This window comes from Phalacrocorax carbo, chromosome 28 (genome assembly GCF_963921805.1).
Source record: "Phalacrocorax carbo chromosome 28, bPhaCar2.1, whole genome shotgun sequence".
NCBI classification, from domain to species: Eukaryota; Metazoa; Chordata; class Aves; order Suliformes; family Phalacrocoracidae; genus Phalacrocorax; species Phalacrocorax carbo.
In genome coordinates, this window is record NC_087540.1 from 3,524,540 (window position 1) to 3,547,759 (window position 23,220).

General features: G+C 64.9%; 3 protein-coding genes across 4 annotated transcripts; all 3 read right to left on the reverse strand.

The window, feature by feature from the left end:
• Positions 1–100: 100 nt before the first annotated feature.
• Positions 101–3,964, reverse strand: TDRKH (tudor and KH domain containing). Its single transcript, XM_064474990.1, has 12 exons — positions 3,727–3,964; positions 3,345–3,451; positions 3,034–3,223; positions 2,664–2,803; positions 2,296–2,581; positions 1,761–1,927; positions 1,505–1,677; positions 1,186–1,250; positions 903–1,054; positions 690–815; positions 501–558; positions 101–283 (listed from the first exon to the last, which is right to left on the reverse strand). The coding sequence occupies exons 1-12, from the start codon at positions 3,848–3,850 to the stop codon at positions 228–230; spliced, it is 1,644 nt and encodes a 547-aa protein (XP_064331060.1). The 5' UTR covers positions 3,851–3,964; the 3' UTR covers positions 101–227.
• Positions 3,965–5,707: 1,743 nt separating this feature from the next.
• Positions 5,708–13,169, reverse strand: RORC (RAR related orphan receptor C). The gene is made up of 10 exons (XM_064474725.1): positions 13,142–13,169; positions 10,002–10,087; positions 9,783–9,924; positions 9,017–9,373; positions 8,382–8,503; positions 8,091–8,223; positions 7,120–7,227; positions 6,938–7,048; positions 5,953–6,062; positions 5,708–5,866 (listed from the first exon to the last, which is right to left on the reverse strand). The coding sequence occupies exons 1-10, from the start codon at positions 13,167–13,169 to the stop codon at positions 5,708–5,710; spliced, it is 1,356 nt and encodes a 451-aa protein (XP_064330795.1).
• Positions 13,170–16,397: 3,228 nt separating this feature from the next.
• LOC135318249 (acyl-coenzyme A thioesterase THEM4-like) lies at positions 16,398–18,158 on the reverse strand. 2 transcript variants are annotated; one of them, XM_064475399.1, is made up of 5 exons: positions 18,140–18,158; positions 17,021–17,721; positions 16,834–16,944; positions 16,589–16,713; positions 16,398–16,491 (listed from the first exon to the last, which is right to left on the reverse strand). In XM_064475399.1, the coding sequence occupies exons 2-5, from the start codon at positions 17,494–17,496 to the stop codon at positions 16,430–16,432; spliced, it is 774 nt and encodes a 257-aa protein (XP_064331469.1). In that variant the 5' UTR covers positions 17,497–17,721; positions 18,140–18,158; the 3' UTR covers positions 16,398–16,429. The 2 variants fall into 2 exon arrangements, with proteins under 2 accessions (XP_064331469.1, XP_064331468.1); XM_064475398.1 differs by lacking the exon at positions 18,140–18,158 and having other exon boundaries at positions 17,021–17,767.
• Positions 18,159–23,220: the final 5,062 nt, after the last annotated feature.

Below are 23,220 nucleotides of genomic sequence, written 5' to 3' on the forward strand. Positions count from 1 at the left end.
CCCGGGAAGCAGCCCCACCGTGGGGAAGGACGGGGCAAGGAGACAACTGAGACAGAAAGTGCCAGGAGGAACCATGTTAGAGGCCAAGGGGGCCGGGAAGCAGCGCTGGATCCGTGGGGAGGAACTGGCTGTCCTTGGCACAGGCAGGAGCAGAGCCCCACACTGCCCCGCTCTGCCGTCCCAGGGAGGCTGCGGAGGGCGGGTCACGCTGGCCAACACCGCCGGCATCATCGGGAGCTCCCCACCGTCGGGACGAGGCCCTTGCCGGGGCCTGAGGCAGCATCTGCACAGAGCAAGGGGTCAGAGGGGAGCGCCGAGGCTGGGTCCGCCCAGAGCTCCAAGGGAGCCGGCGGAGGGAACACAGTCCCGCCAGACCCCAGGGAGCCCACGTCTGGCACTCCTAGCAGGACGAGGCCCAATCCCAGCCAGCATCTCCTCCGGCATGGGGGGCAGGTGCCCAGGTGCACCTGGCAGGCTGATACAGGGCAGGGGCAGCTCACCGGGGCTTTGCCGGAGCTCTGAGAACAGGCTCTGACTGGAGGCAGAGGTGACATTCTCCTGGGCCAGGAAGAGCTGGGTTAGCCAGCCCCAGGGATGGATGGAAACATCCCCCAGGATCAGGGGCTGGCTCCCTCCAGGGACACCGGGCGGGAGAACAAACCGCCCTCTCCGATCCCAGCTCTGCTCACCAGTGTCTCTACTGTGGCCTCCCTCACCCTCTGCAGGGGGCTGTCCCCCACTGCCCCCTCCTCTTCCTCCTGGGGACAGGGGATGGCGTATCCCAGCCGCACCAGCTCTGCTCCGACATCCAGGTTCTGCGTGGAAAGGAGATGGGGTGCAGGGGAGGAAGGGCAAGGAGGAAGGGGGCCAGGGCCTGGCCGGCTGAGCAGCAGGGCTCTCACCTGGCCATGCTGGACGTCGTAGAGCCTGACCCTCGGCCGGGCGCAGAGCCCGGACTGGGTGTAACTGGAAATTTTTGCCACCAGAGGTTTCCACATGGCACAGTGGGTGAGTCGGTCAAACTCGTCCAGAGCTGCCTCTTGCCATGCATCTCCTGGGGGAGAGGATCCAAACTGGGCTCCGCTCACCCCATTTGGAAGTGGGTGATGCCAAGTGTTGGCAGCGGGGAAGGGGCACGGCTGTATACGGGCCCCTGCCATCCCCCTGGAGTCCTTCCCCACTCACCAGCGGGCATGATCCCAGCCAGGCTGCACTCGATGGCCTGGAAGGGCAGGCTCAGGAAGTCACTCCTGGCAGAGAGAGAAAGCCACAGTGAGGCCACGCTTCTGGAGATGCCGGATCTCCCAGCGTAGGACAGCCCGCCTTGGCCACAACCCCAGCTCCCCGGGGATTTCAGCAGCTTGTCATGCCACGACCGCTTCCCAAAACACCGAACAACCTCAGCTCAGTCCACCAGCCATGCTACAAGCTCCCCCCAGGGATACTGAACCACAGCTCCCATCATCCCCCTGCCAGCTCTCCCCCAGCAGACACCCTGTCTCACCGCAGGCCTCGCAGCGCCTCACGGGGGGCCTCCCCGTTGTCCCCAAAATCCACATAGTAAAGGTCAAAGTTGCCGTTCTCCAGCGTGCCCAGGACGCGGGCTCGGTACCAGTCGCTGCCATCCATGTAGGGAGCGGCCACGATGTCCCCTGCTTGGACGGCCGAGAGCTCTGCCTGGGGGACACAGCGCAGGTGACGTCCCCGGGACGGGCGAGGGGAGCTGGGGGGCGCGAGGCTGGCGCCCCGCGGGGTCTCACCGCGCGGCCGCTGCTCTGGTAGTACTGCCGCATCTCGCTGGTCAGCTTGTCCAGCTGCAGGCTGCGGTGGCCGATGATCTGGATCCAGAAGTGACTGGGGTTTTCCGCCGCTGAGACATAAACTTCCAGGTGCTCGTCAGCATGGAAGCTGAAATCGGGGCTGGGAACTGCAGGAGAGGCACGGAGAGCCCCGGTGAGAGCCGGACGGGGCAGCCGAGGGGATCCCCATCCACAGGGATGGAGAGAAGCCAACCCACAGATCCCCCTCGCAGAGATGTATCTCAGACCATCTGTGGGACAAACGACTCCAGCAAGAGCCCAGGAGGCGGCTGAGCCGTCCTGCCCGGCCACATCACCACCCGGAGCAGGACGGCGGCAGTGAGCTGAGGGGATGATGCCACAGGCAAGCCGGGATGACCTGGCACCGTTAAAATGGCTCCCAACACTCTGCAGGTCCCTGAGGAACCTGAGCAAATGTGTTCCCCTCATCACTATTCCCATTGCGTCCTGGAGACAGCACAAACGCTTCTCTTACCCTCAAATTTCGGCACTGCTGCGTCAGGCCCCGCCGCCGGCTCCTCCAGCTCCTCGCTCTCATCCTCTAGCTCCTCCAACTCCTCAAAGGCAGCGTGGCCCAGGAGCGAGCCTTCCCCCCAGGACGAGCCCCCGTCCTCTTCCCTGTGCTCCAGCGCCCCATTGGGGAGCGTCTCCGGCTCCCGCCGGCTGCCCAGGGGCTGCTTGCGCTGGCCCCGCATCGCGGTCGACTGCGCCAGCTCCTTCCGGAAGGCGTCGTCTTCCATCAGCTTCTCCATGATGAGTTTCTTGAGGGGAAAAAAGAATAAAAAAGGCGAGGGCTGGGCTTGGGGGCTGGGCCGTCCCCCAGCCCTGCTGCCTCCCACTCACCTTGGCAGCTGCTACCTCCTTCCGCGTCCCCGAGAGCTGGATGACCTTGACCGGGGTCAGGCCGGTGTCGGCCTCGCGCTCACAGAGCACTTTGGCCCCCGAGCTGCGGCAGATGCCCCGCACCGTCTCGCCGCCCCGGCCTGTGGGAGACAGGAAAAGCCCTGGGAAACCGAGGCAGAACGGGCTCAGAGCAGTAGCCAGCCTCCATCCCGCAGGGAACCGGAGCAGCTCTCCTGTCCTGACACACGCTGTTGGAGTTTTTGACAGCAGCTGTGCCACCAAACACCGAGCGGATAGATTTGTGACACCTCCTGCAGCCCCCCGCCTCCCCAGGGTGTGGGAGGGCCCCGGGAAGGGGGAGCAGAGGTACCAATAATCCTGCCGACGGCTCTCTGGGGCACGCAGAGCTGCTCCGACACCGGGGTGCTCTCCGTCACGATCTGGTGGATGGCAGCTTTCGCCCGGCACACCTGGCTGGGGGAGCCGGAGATCAGCAGCGCCGCCTCCTCGCCCTCGTCCTCTCTCTCCACGTCGATGTGAGCCCCCGTCTCTTGGCTGAGCTGCAGGCACAGGGTCAGGGCAGGGACCAGCCCCCCGCTGCCCTTTACTGGGGCTCCCAGTAATCGTCCTGCAGGAACGACGCCTTTCCCGTCACCCCCGCGAGCCTCCGGCATCGCTCACCCTTTTGATGGTGGCTCCTCTCCGGCCGATGATGGATTTCACGGCCGCCCGCGGGACTCGCATCTCAATTTCGAGCTCCTCATCTCCCACGAAGGTCGGCCGCTCCTCTGAGGGCAGAGCGGCGGCGTGACGGCAGCGGGTCCCCGCAGCCACGGCCACCCACCCGCGGGGGCGGAAAACCCTCGGCGGGGGGGTGATAAACACCACGAGGGATCTCGAAGCGGGCACAGCCGCCGCAGCGGCCGCGCCGGCCCCAGGGAGGGGGCCCACCTCTGCACGCCCGGGGACGGCGAGGGGAGGTCGGGCTGCGGGGGAGGCCGCGGAACGCTCAAGCCCGTGCGTGGGAGAGGCGGGACCGGCGCGGGGGGGCCGCGACACCCACCTCGGCTCTCCCGGTACCTGCGGTACAGGATGTAGAGGACGGCGGTGCCGGCCGGGATCCCCAGGACCACGGCGGCCTTCTGCAGCGCCGTCAGGCTGCTCCAGGAACCCCGCTCCGCCGCCATGTCCCCCGCGGCCTGAGGGAGGAGACGTTCTACCGGGACCCCCTCCCCGGCCCCGGAGCGGGTCGGGGGGTCCCGGCCGACCCCGCCCGCGCCCAGGTACGACCCGCCGCCGCCGCCGCTCGGCTCCCCCCCCGCCCGACCGCACACACACACACACACGCTGCGGAAGGCTCGGCCGCCGGCGGAGCGGGCGCTTCGGCCTGAGCCCGCCTCGGCTCCCCCCGGTCCCACCGGAACAGGCCGCGGCTCCCGGCGCCCCGGGACCGGAGCCGCCGCAGCGGGTAGGCGCCGACCCCTGCGCTCCCGCCGCCGCCCGGGGAGGCCCGAAGCCGCCCGGGGAGCCGGCGGCGCGGCCCGCGGTACCGGTAGCGGCTCCCACCGAGACCCCGGGCCCGGCCTCGCCCCTCGAGCCGCCGCCGCCGCCCCACGCGCCCAGCAGCCACCGCCCCCGCCCCCTCCCGCCACGCTCCAATCATAGCACCGCTCCTGCCCTCCCCACCAATCACCGCCAAGGGGGCGGGTGGCCAATCCCCGGGCGGCCTCCCATAGGAGCGGGAGGGAGGAGAGGGGCGAAGGGGCCGGGCGCAGCACCGGCCTGGGAATAAAGCGGCCAATCCGCGCCGCGCAGTCGCCGGCTGGAGCCAGTCAGCGAGCAGCAGAGCGGGCTCGGTCCCGCCCTGAGCGGTGAGTGACGGGCGAGGGGCACCGCCCCCCCCATAATGCCCCGCGTGGGGTGGCCGTGGGGTCTCCCCGCCCCGCCGTTCCCCCCGTGACGGAGCCCACGGACGATCCTTTCCCCAAAATGCCTTTATTCCACCTCGGTACAGCCGCGGCCCCCCCAGCGCTCACCCCCCATCACCCCGCCTCGCCGCGCGTGGGGTGTGGGGGGCCCCACCGTGTGTTTGCCCATGAGGGAGCCGGTGGCCGTGGGAGAGCCCGGGGGTGCGTGGGCCTGTCCTGGGTGGGACCCCGAACTGCTCTGCGGGGCAGGGGCACCCCCGGGTGACGGGACATCACTGGGTGATGGAGCATCACCATGCGATGGAGCCCTGCTGGGTGACGGATCCTCCGTGGGTGATGGAGGCCCATGGGTGACGGAGCATCGCTGGGTGACAAAGCCCTGCCAGGTGACAGAGTGTCACCAGGTGACGAAACCCTGATGGGTGACCGGGCATCACCAGGTGATGGATCCTCCGTGGGTGACAGAGCCCTGCCGGGTGACAGACCACCGCTGTGTGACGGAGCGTCACCAGGTGATGAAGCTCCTCAGGGCGATGGAGCATCACCGGGTGACAAAGCCCTGCCAGGTGACAGAGCATTGCTGGGTGACAGAGCATCACTGGGTGACAAAACCCTGATGGGTGACAGGGCATCACCCAGTGATGGGGCATCACCAGGCGACAGAGCCCCACCAGATGACAGCGGGTGATGGAGCATCCCTGGGTGACAAAACCCCGCCAGGTGACAGAGTCACCAGGTGATGGATCCTCCATGGGTGACAGAGCCCCGCTGGGTGACAGACCATCACTGGGTGACAGAGCATTGAGGGGTGACAAAACCCTACCAGGTGACAGAGTGTCACCAGGTGATGGAACCTCTGTGGGTGATGGAGCATCACCAGGTGATGGAGCACTGCTGGGTGCTGAAGTCCCTCTGGGTGACGAAGCCCCTCCGGGTGTTGTTGCACCCTCCGCGGGTGACGAAGCCCCTCTGGGTGCTGGAGTCCCACCAGGCGCAGGCGCCCCCGGCCGTGGGAGCACCCACGGGTGCCAGCGCTCCCCACCGCCCCAGCCACGGGCGGGCAGGGGCAGGGGGAGGGCAGGGCGAGGACCCCGGCGCCCGGGCCCGCCGGGGGGCTCAGCGGGCGCTGCCGGGGGTCTCGGCCTCGGAAGCGAAGAGCTCTCGGTAGAGCGGGGGGAAGGCGGCGTGCAGCACCCCGGGGTGCAGGCGGCGGAAGGCCTGGAGCTGCTCCACGTGCTGCGAGCACAGCGCCCGCAGGCGCCCCTGCGGCGGCAGCTGCGCGGGGACACGGCCCGTCACACGCCTGGCACGCCGCGGGTGACCCCTGCCCACGGCAGCCCCCCGGCCCCCCGCACCCGCACCCTGGCCAGGAGCCCCTCGCGGTGGGTCCGGCGCAGCAGGAGGCGGAAGGCGACTTCCAGGTGTCCCTGCAGCCGTGCCACCTTCGCCTGCTCCTGCAGCCACGGCCGGTCTGGGGACAGGGGACACGGCGGTGGCGCGGGGGCGGCGACGGGGATGGGATGGGGGACACGGTGGTGGCGCCGGGGTGGCGATGGGGACAGCGACGGGGATGGGATGGGGGACACGGTGGTGGCGCCGGGGTGGCGATGGGGACAGCGACGGGGATGGGATGGGGGACACGGTGGTGGCGCCGGGGTGGCGATGGGGACAGCGACGGGGATGGGGACAGGGGTGGGGATGGGGATGGGTACGGGGGACACGGGGGTGGTGTGGGGACGGGGGTGGGATGGGGGCGGGATGGGGACAGGGATGTGATGAGGATGGGGACAGGATGGGCACAGGGACAGGGATGGGATGGGATGGACAAGGATGGGGACAGGGTTGGGACAGGGACAAGATGGGGATGGGGACAAGCTGGGGTCAGGGATGGGATTAAGATGGGGACAGGATGGGCACAGGGACTGGGATGGGATTGGCACAGGGACAGGTTGGGGACAGGGGTGGGACAGGGATGGGGTGGGGATGGGACAGGTTGGGGACAGAGATGGGATGGGGTGCGGATGGGGATGGGGTGGGAATGGACAAGGATGGGGACAAGGACAGGGGTGGTGAGGGGGAGAGATGGGACCGTGGCAGGGTGGGATGAGGATGGGGACAGGCCGGGGACCACAGGAGGGTAGGGACAGGGTGGGGACACCACAGGGACAGGGTGGGGGACAGCAGGGGCCAGCTCAGGACACCCAACCCCAGCACCTGCTTTAGGACAAAACCACGGGGTTTTGGGCAAACCCTTGTCTGGGTTCTCACAGGGCTGGGGAGGGAAACTGAGACATGGGGCGGGGACATGGGGAGGGGACACGGGGGGGGACGGGGGGGGTCCCTCACTGGCGTTGATGAGGACGAGGGCGCTGAAGAGGGCCACCTCGCTCTCCGAGAAGTGCAGAGCACAGAGGCTCTGGGCGAAGTCGAAGATGGAGGCGATGAGCTCGTGGCAGCCTGGGGGGACCCTCGTCACCGCCTGTCCCCACGTGTCCCCCTGTGTCCCCCCCGCGTGTCCCCAGCCCTACCCAGGGATCGGAAGAGCTCGGCGCCGGCGTACTTGCCCTCGAAGAAGACGGTCCGGTTGTCGGAGTTGAAGGCTCGGCACATGCGCACCAGCACCACCTCCATGGCGCCTGCCACCGCCCGGCAGCGGGACGGGGACGGTGGCACCGGGGACACAGGGCTGTTGGTTGGGTCGGTGCCCCCATGGCACCAGCCCGCGGGGCTGTCACCTCCCCGGAGGGACCCACAGGACTGTCACCTCCGCGGTGGGCTCAGGGTGGCCCTTGGGGACTGACACCTCCCCGGTGGGCTCAGGGTGGCCCTTGGGGACTGACACCTCCCTGGTGGGACCCACGGGACTGTCACCTCCCCGGTGGGCTCCAGGTGGCCCTTGGGGACTGACACCTCCCCGGTGGGCTCAGGGTGGCCCTTGCGGACTGACACCTCCCCAGTGGGACCCACGGGACTGTCACCTCCGCGGTGGGCTCAGGGTGGCCCTTGGGGACTGACACCTCCCCGGTGGGACCCACGGGACTGTCACCTCCCCGGTGGGCTCCAGGTGGCCCTTGGGGACTGACACCTCCCCGGAGGGACCCACGGGACTGTCACCTCCCTGGTGAGACCCACGGGACTGTCACCTCTCCAGTGGGCTCAGGGTGGCCCCTGGGGACTGACACCTCCCTGGTGGGACCCATGGGACTGTCACCTCCCTGGTGGGCTCCAGGTGGCCCTTGGGGACTGTCACCTCCCCGGAGGGACCCACGGGACTGTCACCTCCCTGGTGAGACCCACGGGACTGTCACCTCTCCAGTGGGCTCAGGGTGGCCCCTGGGGACTGACACCTCCCCGGTGGGACCCACGGGACTGTCACCTCCCTGGTGAGACCCATGGGACGCCAGGGCTGGGGACACAGGGGCAGCAGGGACTGTGGGGCCGGGGACAGGGGGACAGGGTGGCCCCGGGGCTGGGGACAGGGGACGCGGTGGCCCCATACCTGCTTTGAGGAGGACGATCTGGTCGTTCTGGCAGAGGTCCATGAAGCCACACAGGCGCTTGGCGAACTCCACCACGTACTGGATGGCCTCGGTGATGCGCCCGGCGCAGCGCTGCCACATCTCCTCCATCGACTGCGGGACCGGCCGTCACCCCCACCCCAAACCCCACCCCCCCAAAGCCCCCAAGAGCGTCCCCGTCGCTCTGCACCGCGCCGGAGCCCCGGGCACCCGGCCCTCGGCACCCTCTGGGTGCGCTGGGGACCCCCGTGTCCCCACGCCGGTGGCCTCACCTTCTTCTGGTAGGCGCAGACCTCCTCACGGGAGAAGGTGTCCCAGCGCCGGAGCTGCAGGTCCTCGGCGCGGAGCTGACAGGTCTCCCGGTACGACTTGAGGACGTTCTGGGTGAGGTGCTCTGCAGGGGGACAGGGGGATGGGGGCGGGCACCCATGTCCCCAGTGGGCAAGGTCCCACCACCATGGAGCACCCATGGGTGATGCACCCAGCTACCACCACCACTGAGCACCCATGGATGGCAGACCCAACTCCCACCACCATGGAGCACCCATGGGTGGCAGACCCAACTCCCACCACCATGGAGCACCCATGGATGGCAGACCCAGCTCCCACCACCTCTGAGCACCCATGGGTGATGCACCCAACTCCCACCACCATGGAGCACCCATGGGTGATGCACCCAGCTACCACCACCACTGAGCACCCATGGATGGCAGACCCAACTCCCACCACCATGGAGCACCCATGGGTGGCAGACCCAACTCCCACCACCATGGAGCACCCATGGGTGGCAGACCCAACTCCCACCACCATGGAGCACCCATGGATGGCAGACCCAGCTCCCACCACCTCTGAGCACCCATGGGTGACAGACCCAGCCCTGACGGGCATGCGGCACCCAGCAACTCACCGATCTCCATGACAGAGGATGTGGGTGACTCCAGGAGGCCTCCGACATCGGGGTGGGGGTAGAAGTTGGGGCCATCCCTGTCCCCGTCCCCATCTGGGTCCCGCTTGGTCCCCTCCAGCCGCCCAGGCTCCACCTCAGCCGTGGGACCAGCCCTGCCCTCCGTCCCGCCGTGGTGGGTGCCAGGGCACCCCAGGGTGCCACTGGGGGCCAGCGGGTGGCCCCGGCACCCCGTCAGCCCCAGGGGGATGGTGGGTGCCCCCTCGGCCGCCCGCTCCCGCTGCCGCTGCTCCAGCTGCTGCTGCACCTCGGCGTGCAGCCGGTCCCGCTGCTTCTTGGACATGCGGCCGAACTTGACGGCTGCGGGGAGAGGCGGTGGCGGCGCTGGGGACACGCACGCCACACGCGTGTCTGCACGCGTGTGCGCGCGCCGGCCCGGCTCCCCGCGACCTACATAGCCGTGGCACTGGGGCTTTCCGGCCCCACGCGTGTGCCACGGTGGCCTCCACCGCCCCGCTTCCTCCGAGCGCACCCATGGCCCCTCCGCTTCCTCCCGGGGATGCCGCAGCTCCCCAGGGCGCCCCGTGGTCCCCGGGCAGCCGCAGCCCCGGGGGCCGCAGCCGGTGGGAACGGGGCCGCGGCCGGGTGATGCACCCAGTTCTGGGGTGGGGGATGCACCCCCGGCGTGGCGTCGGGGAGGCACCCAGCCGTGGGGGTGCACCCAGCGGTGGGGAGGGGGCTGCACCCGCGGCCCGGGGTGGGCACCCACCGTCGCGGGACATGCCGAGGCGCAGGCACTTCTGCAGGCGGCAGTGCTGGCAGCGGTTGCGGCTGGCCCGGTCGATGGGGCAGTTCTGCTGGCGGCTGCAGGCGTAGCTCAGGCTGCTCTGCTGGCTGCGCCGGAAAAAGCCCTGCGCTGGGGGTCACCGCCGTGCTGGCGCCCCCGGCGCCGTCCCGGCACCCCCCGGCACCCCCGGCACCGGCCCACCTTGCAGCCCTCGCAGGTGATGACGCCGTAGTGGATCCCCGAGGATTTGTCCCCGCAGATCTTGCAGGGGATGACCTCGATGTGGGCTGCGGGCAGGAGGGACGGCGTGGGCACCCGCCCCGAGGGGTCCCGCGGGGCGCACGGGGAGCCCACAGCCCCTCTGGGCTCACATGGCACCCGTGGGACCGCGTGTGCCACCTGTGTCCTTGCACGCGTGCCCTGGGCTCGCATGTCCCCGGTGGGCTGCGTGGCACCCATGGGCTCCCGTGGCACCTATGGGACCAGATGTCCCCCATGGGCTCCCGTGGCCCCCATGGGCTCCCGTGGCACCTATGGGACATGTGTCCCCCATGGCCGCACGTGTCCCTCACAGGCTCACGTGCCACCGCACGGGCTCACGTGTCCCCTGTAGGCTCACGTCCCTCATGGGCTCCCATGTCACCCCATGGGCTCCCATGTCCCCGCTCAGTTCCCGTGTCACCCCGTGGGCTCCTGAGCTCCCTGTGGGACCGCGTGTCCTCTCTGGGACCGCGTCTGCCACCCACGTTCTCACCGGGACTCCGTGGGCTCACGTCCCCTACGGGCATCGGTGTCCCCTACGGACCCAGAAGTCACTCGTGGGCTCACGTGCCCCCCATGAGCTCGCGTGGTCCCTACGGGCTCCCGTAGCACCTATGGGTTCCTAAGGCACCCCACAGGCTCCGAGGTCCCCCACGTGCTCTGGTTCCACCCAGGACCCCGTGGGTGCCCCCTGGGCGTCCCCCCGCGGCCCCGGCGCAGGGTGGGCCCTGCCGGACGCCGGGGGCTGCTGAAACCGCAGCGGCAGCGAGCGCCGGCGAAGCCACAACTGGGACGCGGCCCCACCTCGCAGGAAGGCGCCCGCCGCCCCGGCACGGCCCTGGCGTGGCACCGGCACGGCCCCGGCACGGCCCCGGCACGGCCCCGGCGTGGCACCGCTGGGCAGGGGGCCATGGGGCGCGGTCATGGGGATGGGGGGCACCAGAGCCATGGGGTGGGGGACACCGGGCACGGGGACACCGGGGCTGGGGTCACTGGGGACAAGGATGCTGGGGCTGGGGTCACTGGAGATGGGGTCACCGGGGCTGGGGTCACCGGGGATGGGGAACTGGGGGGACACCAGAGCCGGGGAACGGCTGAGCTTGAGGGGACACCAGAGCCAGGGGACACTGGAGGTGGGGGGCCACGGGAGCAGGGGGACACCAGAGCAAACGTGCCAGAGCTGGGGGGACGCCGGAGCTGGGGGACACTGGGGTGGGGATGCTGCAGCTGGGGGGGACCCCAACCCCGGAGATGCCCCAGAGCCCCCAGGAGACCCCTCCTGCCCCAATGGCTCTTGTCCCCCGGCTGCCACCAGCTTGTCACCCCCTGCCCTGCCCAGGCCTGTGCACGTCCACGCACACCCGTGCAACCCTGCACACGCTTGTGCACACTGAGACGTGCCTGAGCCCCCTCCGACGTGCTCACACAGCCTCGCGTGCATGTACGGGCACGCTTGTGCACGGGGATTTTGGGGGGCTGATGCACACTCAGGCACGCGTGGGCTCACGCACACGCCCTCAGTCACGCGCACACGCTTGGGCACACTCGCCTCGTGCACGTTTGCAAAAGGTTGTGCAAAGCTGTGAACGCTCGTGCACGCTCCTTCAGGCTGCTGCACGCTTGTCCACGCTTGCACTCATTCTTGCACGCTTGCACACGTTCACACACGCTTGTGGACGCTCACGTGTGCTTGCACACGCCAGTGCGTGCTCACAGGCGCTCTCGCACGCTCGGGGATGCTTGCAGAGGCTGCGACGTGCCCGCCGACCCTCCGCACGCTCCCGCACGCTCCCGCACGCTTTGCACGCACGCAGCCGCTCCTTCACGCGTGCACACGCCCGCACCTCTTCCTCCCGGGGCCGAATCCGCTTCGTCGGCTTTTTCCACCTGCCCCAGTTTTGGGGCCCGGCGGCCGCCCTCGCATCCGGCGCCGGCGGCCGGGCACCGGGGACCCCCACGGCGGCACCGACCCGGAGGGGCCCTGGGAATTCGGCGCTTTGACTCAGCCCCGCACCCCGGCACCCGCATTAGTCAACGGTGCCGGCGCCGGCGGCTGCCAGGAAGCGCCGCTTTCGGGTGCTGCTCCTGCCGGGAACCGGCGGCGAGAGGTCGACGAGGTCTCGCCCAGCCCCACGCCTCCCCGCCGCCCCCACGGCACCCACCCGCACCTGTGGGCACCGGTTCCTCCGGGTGCCCGCCGCCACCACCACCACGGGCACCCGCCGTCCCCGCCGGCACCCACCAGCGCCCACCGGTACCCGTCAGCCCCACAGGCACCCGACGGCACCCGCCGGCCCCGCCAGCACCCAGCAGCCCCACGGGCACCCGCCGGTACCCAGCATCTCCAGCAGCACCCATCCGCCCCACCAGCCCCAGGGGCACCCACCAGCAGCCGTCACCGCCACCGGCACCCACCAGCATCCACCAGCACCCACCAGTACCCGTCGGCCCCGCCAGCACCCACCAGCCCCATCAGCACCCAGTGGTACCTGCCATCACCATCACCAGCACCCACCAGTTCCTATCAGCCCCATGGGGACCTGCTGGCACCCACCAGCCCCACCAGCACCCACCGGTACCCACCAGCCCCACCGGCACCCGTCAGCCCCACAGGGACCCACTGGCCCCACCAGCCCCACGGGCACCCACAGGCACCCACAGCCCCACAGGCACCCACGGGCACCCGCCAGCTCTGCAGGCAGCCGCCAGCACCCACCAGCCCCGGGGACACCCACCAGCACCCTTAGCACCCCCAGACCCACGGGGACCTGATGCACCCATCAGCACCCACCGTCCCCAGGGTGGGGGGACAACCCGGTGCTCCTGACCCCCCCCGGCACAGTGTCACAGCAAAACACGCCATGACACGGGCAGACACGTCACGGCACAGGCCAACACGCCATGACACGGAAGGGAAAGAGGGGACCCCTGGGGACCCCGGCCCCAGCACCCAGGGGTGCCGGCGCCCCTGCCTCAGCTTCCCCAGTGCCAAAGCAGGGGGGCTGCGGGCGGGGGCGGCGCGGGAGCGGGGCCACCTGCGTGTCCCCGTCCGTGTCCCCGTCGGTGTCACCTGCGCCGGCCCCGCGCAGCTGCCAGCCCCCACCACATCTAAGGGCGAGCGCCCGACCCACAGGTGCGCGGGGGCACCCATGGGTGCTGGGGGGCACCCGCGCTCCCGGCCTTGGGCGCTCGCAGCCACAGCTGCGGGTGTGGGGGGGGAAACAGGGCTGCCCAGAGCCCCGGCACCACCAGGACATGCAGCAACATGCGATAACATGTATGCACGCCCCGTGACACGCATGCACGCCCCACGACACGCACGCATGCCCCACAACGTGCGTGCATGTCACTCTCCGTGCACGGACACCCAGAGCCGTGTGCAACACCCGCACACGCTGTACTGCCCTGCGACATGGGTAAACGTGCCTTAACATGTGTGTATATGCAGCTACACACCGTAACACATGTGCACACACAGCAACACGCTGTAACACGTGTGCGCATGTAGCAACATGCCGTAACACGCGTGCACAGACCCCGTAGTGTGTGCAGATGCAGTTACACAACCCTCATTGTGCACATGCCCCCAAACACGCCTGCACATGCCACAACACGCATGGTCATGCTGTAACATGTGCCAACACGCCTGTGTGAGCTGTACAACCTGTGTGATGCTGCAACACGCTGACACACGCTGACACACGCAGCCCCTGTGCCCCGGCAGCTCCTGGTGCTCTCACACACGCACACATGTGGACACGCTCATGTGCACGCTCACACGCGTGCCTGCACACACATGGGTGCTCCCACAGGTGTGCACGGGTATGGTTGTGCACACGCCTGCCCGCACCCTGCCCTCCCACACGCTCACACGCTCACACACTCTTGCACACGCACAGTCCAACAGGTTCCCACCCGCTTGCACAAGCAGGCAGCCATGCCCACTCGTGTGCGCGCACACACGCACACCCGTGCGCTCCCACACCCTTGCACACTCCCATGCACGCTCCCCCTTGCTTGCACACGCACACAGATCCCCGTGTGCCCCCACGCCCTTGCACACGCGCTCCTGCCCGATCCCACTTGCACGCCTGCTCCCACGCACTCCCACACGCCTGCACACACGCGTGCACACCCCTGCATGCTCCCACGCCCTTGCACACACGCGTGCACACCCCAGCATGCTCCCACTTGCACGCACACGCCCGCCCGCTCCCACGCTCCTCCGTGCGTGCACGCCCGATCTCACACACTCCCGCACGCTTACACGCTCCCACACGCGTGCCCACAGGCGTGCCCGGGCACACGCGCGCGCTGCCCCCCTGGCACACACGCAGGCCCCCTCCCAGCCCCTGCCACGCGCACCCCGCCCGGCTCCCCCAGCCTCGCACACACGCCCCCACCCGCCCGCGCCCGCGCGTGCCCCCCGCCCGCAGCCCCCCGCACCAGGCCCTACCTCGCATGGCGGCGGCGGTGGCGCGGGCGGCGCGGCCGAGCGTTATAAGGGCGCCGGGGGCCCCCCCGGCATCCTGCCCCCCCCCCCCGGCATCCTGCCCCCCCGGCCCCACGCACTGGAAATTTCCGACTTTCCACGGCGCGGCTGGGGGGGAAACTGAGGCACGGAGGGGCGGCGCGGGGAGCCCGGCTGCCGGGGGCGCCCCCCGCCCCCCGTGACCCCGCTGACCCCAGGCCAAGCGAAGCGGGGACCCAGGCGGCTGGGCGGGCACCCTCCCTACGGCCCCGAAACCCCCGGGGTGGCTCCGCACCCCCAGGCCCCACGGGACCCCACGGCACCCCCATGTGCTCAGCTTTGGGGTGCAGCAAAGGGACCCCACCACACCCTGAGGTAGCTGGCCCTGGGGCGCAGGGGTGGGACTCCAGGGCACCCCGACATGCCCGGCCTTGGGGTGCAGCCAGGGGACCTCAAAGCACCCCGACGTGCCCAGCTTTGGGGTGCAACCATGGCACCCCACATCACTTTAGTGTGCCTGGTTTTCGGGTGCAGCCAGGGGCCCCACAGCACCCCAGCGTCCCCGGCTTTGGGGTGCACTCACAAGACCCCACAGCTCCCATTGTGCCCGGCTTTGGGGTGCACCCGTGGGACCCCACAGCTCCCCGGTGTCCCCGGCTTTGGGGTGCAGACGGGGGACCCCACAGCTCGCCGGTGTGCCCGGCTTTGGGGTGCAATGATGGGACCCCACAGCTCCCCAGTGTGCCCGGCTTTGGGGTGCAATGACGGGACCCCAAAAATCCCCGGTGTCCCTGGCTTTGGGGTGCAATGGTGGGACCCCACAGCTCCCCGGTGTGCCTGGCTTTGGGGTGCAATGACGGGACCCCACAGTTCCCAGGTGTGCCCAGCTTTGGGGTGCAGCCGTGGGACCCCACAGCTCCCTGGTGTGCCTGGCTTTGGGGTGCAATGATGGGACCCCAAAAATCCCTGGTGTCCCCAGCTTTGGGGTGCAGCCGTGGGACCCCACAGCTCCCCGGTGTGCCCGGCTTTGGGGTGCAATAATGGGACCCCCAAAATCCCGTTGTCCCCAGCTTTGGGGTGCAGACGGGGGACCCCACAGCTCCCCTGTATGCTCGGCTTTGGGGTGCACCCGCGGGACCCCTGCGCCCCCAGGTGCCCATGGGGGGAAACTGAGGCCCCAGCTTCGGCGAGCGCCACCCGGGCCCCCGGGGGTCCCCCCGGCCCTGCCCCGTGCCCGTGTCCGTGTGTCCGGCGGGTGCCGCTCCCGCCGCCCGCGCCCCCGGCGTCCAGCCGAGCTCAGCGCTGACCCCTGGGGGGCGCCCGGCCCCGCCCACACCCCCGGCGGCCCCGCCCACCTCCAGTGACCCCGCCCACAACGCCCCAAAGCCTCCGCCTGCTGCCGCGGCCCCGCCCACACGGCCAGGCCCCGCCCGCCGCGCCGCGCCTGGCCCCGCCCTCCCCTCGCCGGGGGTCCCGGGGCCGAGCCCCCCCCGTGTCACGCCGACCCCACGCGGGGTGTGTGTGTGGGGGTGTGTGCCCCCCCCCGTCAGCAGCGTGGCGGGGGGACGCCGAGGTGGGGTTGTGGGGCGTGGCTGGGGGGGGTCCCTAAGGAGTCCCTGCCCTCCCCCGCGGGGGACCCCTCCTGGCCGTGGCGTCCCACCCGGGGCGCAGCTGAACCCCACAAATAACACCAGGGACACGAGGGGTGATCTGCGGCGGCTCTGATCTCGTGGGGCCCCCCACCCCACCTCGGGTGATGGGGGGACACGGGGGGACATGGGGTGACACAGGGAGTCCACGGGGGGACACGGGGGGACATGGGGTGACACAGGGAGTCCACGGGGGGACACGGGGGGACATGGGGAGGACACGGGGGTCATGGGGAACACGCAGATGGCTACGGGCCGCTGCCCTCCTCCTGCGGCTGGTGCTTGGTGGGGTCCGGGCGGATGAAGAGCCCTGGAGGAGAGAGGGGGAACGGGCTGGATGGGGTCCCCCCGCGCCCCCCCACCCGCGGGGGGGGTCCCCACGCGTGTGCGCCCCCCCCCTCACCCACCGGTGGCCCGTGCGTGCAGCGTGTCCCCGCCGGCGCTCCGGATGTCGCAGGAGAGGAAAACCTTGCGTCCCTCGAGCCGCTCGGCGCGTCCGTCCAGCAGCACGACGGCGCCCAGCGGGACGGGGCTGCGCGGGGGGTCACGGCGCTCAGACCCCCCCCCCGCCGCCGCCGCCGTCCCCGGGGACGCCCCGTCCCGCCGCGGGGACACCCCCCCCCACCCCCCGTCCCGCCGCGGGGACACTCACGCCACGTAGTCGATGCTGAGGTTGGCCGTCATCACCTTGCCGGCCACGGCCACGGCGCAGGTCCCCAGCGCGCTGTCGACGATGGCGGCGATGGCACCGCCGTGGGTCAGGCTGGGCGCGGGGACACACGGTGAGCGCGGGGCCGGGACGCGGCGGGGGGCGCGGCGGGGAGGACGGGGACACTCACCCGGGGTGTCCCTCCAGGTAGGGCCCGGGCTGGACGAGGCAGAGCAGGCGGCGCTCGGCGGCGTTGAAGAACATGGCGTACTCGAAGCCGCAGCCGTCGCCCTCGATGGCGCGGAGGAAGAGCCGCGTGTCCCCCGGCGGCGCCCCTGCGGGGTCGGGGGGGGGCTGCGGCACCGACCCCCCCGCCCCAACGCCCCCGTCGCCCCGAGAGCCCCCGCCCGGGAGGTGGTGGCGGGCGCTGCGGTAGGAGGGCAGGCGCGCCCAGGCGCCGCCGGCGGCCATGCCGAGGAGGCGGCCGTAGTGGTGCCGCATGGCGCTGCTCCAGCCCCCGTTGGGCACCGCGTAGTCCCGGGGGGGCTCCGGCCCCGCGGCGGGGGGCGCGCGGGCGGGGGGGCGCGGCCGGCGGCGGGCGGGGGCGCGGGGCCACACGCTGGCAGCCAGCGCCCGCCACGCCGGCCCCCCGCCGCCGCGCCACATGGCTGCGGGCTGCGACGTCACGCCCGGACGGTGAGGTCACCGGTGAGGTCACGCCCGGCCGCTGGGGTCACCGGTGATGTCACGCCCGGTTGGTGGGGTCCCTGGTGAGGTCACGCCCAGCCAGTGAGGTCACCGGTGATGTCACGCCCGGTCGGTGGGGTCCCTGGTGAGGTCACGCCCAGCCAGTGAGGTCACCAGTGATGTCACGCCCGGTCGGTGGGGTCCCTGGTGAGGTCATGCCCAGCCAGTGAGGTCACCACCAATGTCACGCCCGGTCGGTGGGGTCACTGATGATGGTGTCATACCCAGCCACTGAGGTCACTGGTGATGTCACGCCTGGTCCGCTGCAGGGCGGTGATGTCACACGCTGTCACTGGCCCCGGTGGTGATGTCACGCCCTGTCAGGGAGACCCGGTGCTGCCACGCCGGAAGCCGGCAGTGACGTCACTCCCAGCAGTGACGTCGCTCCCGGGCAGGAGCTGTGGCATCACTCCCGGTGCCCCACCCCCCCCCGTGGCGTCAAGGACAGCCAGGTCAAAGGTCAGACCGGTCCCAGTCCCGGCTGCCCGGCCCCTGCCACCCACCGCCCCCCGACCCCGTGACCCCCGACCCCCGACCCCGTGACCCCCGCGCCCGCGCGCACCCGCCGCTCCCGCCGCGCCGCGCGCGAACCCCGCAGAGCCGTTGGGGCCGGCCACGCCCATCTGCGTCACCGGCGGGGCGGGGCCTCCTCGGCTTCCGTAGGAGCCCCGCCCTGCCCCGGAGCGCCCCGGTACAGCCCGGTCCTGCCCCGCGCGACCCCCTGCGGCCCCTACAGGCCCCTATACCGACCCATACAGACCCCTATACCGCCCCTACAGGCCCCTATACCGCCCCTACAGACCCCTATAGCGACCTATACCGCCCCTACAGGCCCCTATACCGCCCCTACAGACCCCTATTGTGAGAAACCATAAACTAGAGTATTGTTTATTAAGACTTATGCCGAGATTGTAAGAAACTATAAATTAGGATACTGCTTACTAAGACTTATGTCGAGATTGTGAGAAACTATAAATTAGGATATTGTTTATTAAGACTTATGCCGAGATTGTAAGAAACTATAAATTAGGATACTGCTTACTAAGACTTATGTCGAGATTGTGAGAAACTATAAATTAGGATACTGCTTACTAAGACTTATGTTGAGATTGTGAGAAACTATAAATTAAGGTACTGCTTATTAAGACTTAGGTTGAGGTCAAGGTAGGGGTCATGCAAAGAATACCTCCCAAACCACCAGATGTCCAGACTAACGAACAGAGATAAGGAACTGAAGCTTGCGAAGACAGAGATAAGAAACTGAAGCATGAGAAGAATACCTCCCACTATTCCTTTGAACATGGAAGAAAAAAAATGTATAAAAAGAGACTGTTCGAACTACTCAATACGGCAGTTGGCGGAGCGCAGACTCCCCTGCCGTCCAGCGCTGTATTTGCTCATATTCTACTTGCTATAATTAATAAAATTCTAATTGGATTCTGATCCATTGCGGTCTCAATTTATGACAATCTTGGTGCCGTGACTCGGATAAGGAACGGTGAGCTTCTGTCCTCCGGGGAGGCGCCCCGCGGCAATCCGCGGCCCCGCGACCGACAGCTTACCTCAACCTTACCGACGAACCTAAATTCTAGAATGATGAGCAAAGGGGAAACCGGTAAAATCCCATAAAAATTCTGTGCACAGGAGTCCGGACGAAGACGCAGGGTGCGTAAGTATATTGCGAATTTGGTCGCAGGTTTACCGTTCGGGCGGGATTGGGTTTCCTGGAATATAACAAGTGAGAGGTTCGCTATATTGAACCAAGCGAGTGTGGACCCTTAAGTACTGCGTTTCCCATCTCCCGCGAGGGACTGGGCCAGGAACAAGGGGAGCGAGTGAGTGTATGCTTGTGGATATTCCAGAAGATGGGGGCGAAGGGCAGCAAGCCTTCGACTCCCATGGGAAGGGTACCCACTGTACCTAAGAATACCCCTCTGGCATATATCCTAGACAATTGGAGATATTTCCCTGGAACCCTAGGGAGAGATAAACAAAAAATGATAGAATATTGTACTAGGATATGGGGAGGGAAGAAGATTTCTAAAGATGTCTTTTGGCCAGTCTATGGGTCAGAAAAAGACTGGGTCAGACAACAATTAAACCTCTGGGTTAATAATAAAAAACCCCTTAACCCGGAAGAGAGTCAGTATGCAAAAATGTGGCTAGAAAGACCGGGAGCTAGACTTTATCCACTGAATGAAGTGAAAACTAAACAAGAGAAAAAGAAGGAAGAGTTAGATGAAACCCTTCTAACCCCCCCTCCTTACATTCCTCCTCCTGCTCCCACAGCCCCTCCAGAGGTCCCCAGAGCATCCACCCCCCCCCCAGAATCAGAACAAGGGTCTTCCCCTCCTCCTAGACGCATGACTAGGAGTCAAAAAGGGGCAGCTCAGATGTATCCTCTAAGGGAAATACCCATGGGGGGACCCCAACCTGTGATTGGATATATTTCTGTACCCCTAAGCTCGGCTGACCTACGAGATTTTAAAAGAACCGAGATGGGAACCCTAATTGAGGACCCACTCGGAGTGGCAGAAAGATTAGATCAATTTTTGGGACCAAACCTTTATACTTGGGATGAGATGCAATCTATCCTTGGTCAATTATTTACTACCGAGGAAAGAGATATGATCAGACGAGCAGGAATGAGACTGTGGGATGCTCAGCATGCCCAGGGACCTCCAGCAGATATTAAATGGCCACTCCAAAAACCTAATTGGGATAATCAGGATCCGGTGCATAGAACCCATATGCAGGACCTGAGAACTATAGTAATTCAAGGGATTAGAGAAGCAGTACCCCGTGGCCAGAATATTAATAAAGCATTTAATGAAATGCAAAAGAAAAATGAGAGCCCTACTGAGTGGCTGGAACGACTGAGGAAAGCCCTTCAGCTGTACTCTGGGGTAAATCCAGACGACCCTTTAGGGCAAGCGCTCCTCAAAACTCAGTTTGTGGCAAAATCATGGGAAGATATCAGAAAGAAGATTGAAAAGTTAGAAGACTGGCAGAATAGAGGGTTGGATGAATTATTGAGAGAAGCTCAGAAAGTCTACGTAAGGCGGGAAGAAGAGAGCAGCAAGCGACAAGTAAAAATGATGGTAGCAGCAGTCAGAGAGGATCGCAAAGGGCGGGCTGGTAAACACAGATCTGCTGGAGCGAAACAAGGGAATGTAGTAGTAAAGAAGGAACAGAGATGTTGTTTTTACTGTGGAAAGAAGGGACATATAAAGAAGAATTGCAGAGAAAGGATCAGGGATGAGGAAATATTGAAAACGGAATAGGAAAGTCAGGGGCTCTATATCTTAGGGGACCGGAGTCATCATGAGCCCTTGATAAAATTAAAAATAGGTCCCCATAAACAAGAGTTCACCTTTTTAGTAGACACTGGAGCTGAGAAATCGACTATTAGGCAAATACCTGAGGGATGTAAAGTTTCCCCTGAAAAAGTACAAGTAATTGGGGCAAAAGGAGAACCCTTTAAAGTAAGCAAAATCAAAAATGTAGTATTCGAAACTGAAAATAAATTTGGAATGGGTGAACTCTTGCTCGTCCCTGAAGCAGAATTTAATCTGCTAGGACGAGATTTAATTGTTGAATTGCAATTAGAAATTAAAGTAAAAAATCAAGAGCTAATGGTGTCTGCTTATCCTTTGACCGTGGATGATCAAAAACAAATTAACCCCGATGTCTGGTACTCTCCGGACACAATAAGTAAACTAAAAATCCCACCGATTAAAATTCAAATTTCCGAACCCCACATACCTGTGAGGGTAAGGCAATATCCCATATCCCTAGAAGGATGGAGAGGATTAAAGCCAGAAATTGATCGATTGTTAGCACAAGGAATCTTAGAGCCTTGTATGTCACCCTTTAACACTCCCATTTTGCCTGTGAAAAAGCCAAATGGGAAATATCGGCTTGTGCATGATTTAAGGGAAATAAACAAAAGAACTATCACCCGGTTCCCTGTAGTAGCAAATCCATACACACTGCTAAGCAAGCTAGGACCCCATAACTCCTGGTATAGTGTGATTGATTTAAAGGATGCCTTTTGGGCCTGTCCACTGGCAGAAGAATGCCGTGATTATTTTGCCTTTGAATGGGAAGACATAGAGACAGGCCGTAGACAGCAATTGAGATGGACGGTGCTCCCCCAAGGGTTCACTGAGTCCCCTAATCTGTTTGGACAGGCCCTGGAAGAGCTCTTAAAAGAATACCGGGTACAAACGGGAAATGTGCTGTTACAGTATGTAGATGATCTGCTCATAGCAGGGAATAATAAGGAAGATGTAAGAAAAGAAAGCATTCAACTCCTAAACTTTCTTGCACAACAGGGACTACGAGTATCACAAGAAAAGTTACAATTTGTGGAAGAAAAAGTGAAATATTTGGGGCATTATTTGTTTAACGGCAAAAAGATATTGGATCCAGAGCGCATTAAGGGAATTTTAGAATTACCTATGCCTGTCACTAAAAGGCAAATTCGGCAAGCATTAGGGCTATTTGGGTATTGTAGGCAGTGGATAGAGAATTACAGCTTTAAAGTTAAAATTTTATATGAACAACTGTCTAAAGATAAAATACCCAAGTGGACCCCTCAGGATCAGGAGCAGTTTGCCAGCCTTAAAAGGGAGTTAAGTCAAGCACCGGTTTTAAGCCTCCCAGATCTAAAGCGGCCATTCCATTTATTCGTTAACATACATGAAGGAACAGCATTCGGAGTATTAACTCAGGAATGGGCTGGACAAAAGAAACCGGTGGCATACTTATCAAAGCTGTTAGATCCTGTAAGCAGGGGTTGGCCAAGTTGTTTACAAATCATTGTTGCTGCTGCCTTATTACTTGAAGAAACGAATCGTATTACCTTCAATGGAGAAGTTGTCCTATATGCGCCTCATAACATAAGGGGGGTACTTCAACAAAAAGCAGAAAAATGGCTTACAGATAGCCGACTACTAAAGTATGAGGGAATACTTATAGAATCTCCAAAACTGTCCCTAAGGACTGTCGGAGCGGTTAACCCTGCAGAATTTCTATACCCAGGGGAAAGTACTGAGTTAATACACGATTGTCTCCAAACGATTGAACAACAAACACGAATTCGACCAGATCTAGAAGAAGAGGAATTACAACATGGAGAAATATTTTTTATAGATGGGTCATCTCGAATAGTGGAAGGTAAACGATTGTCAGGGTATGCCATCGTTAAGTTGGAGAAAGGAGAATTTAAGACAATAGAATCGGGCCCCCTGAGTGCCAGCTGGTCGGCTCAAGCCTGTGAGCTGTACGCATTGTGGAAAGCCTTAGTGTCACTGAAAGGAAAGGATGGAACTATATATACAGACTCACGCTATGCGTTCGGAGTAGTACATACCTTTGGGAAAATATGGGAGGAAAGAGGATTTGTTAACTCACAGGGAAAAGAACTGATACACCCAGAATTAATTCGGCGAGTTCTGGGGGCATTGAAAATGCCAAATAAAATAGCAGTCGTACATATAAAGGGACACCAGCGAGGTACGAGTTATCAAGTTAGGGGAAATAATGCAGCCGATACAGAAGCAAAACGAGTAGCAGGCAATTATAGTACGATTTTGACGATGCAACAAGTGCCTGTTAGTAAAAATTTGAGTTTTGAGC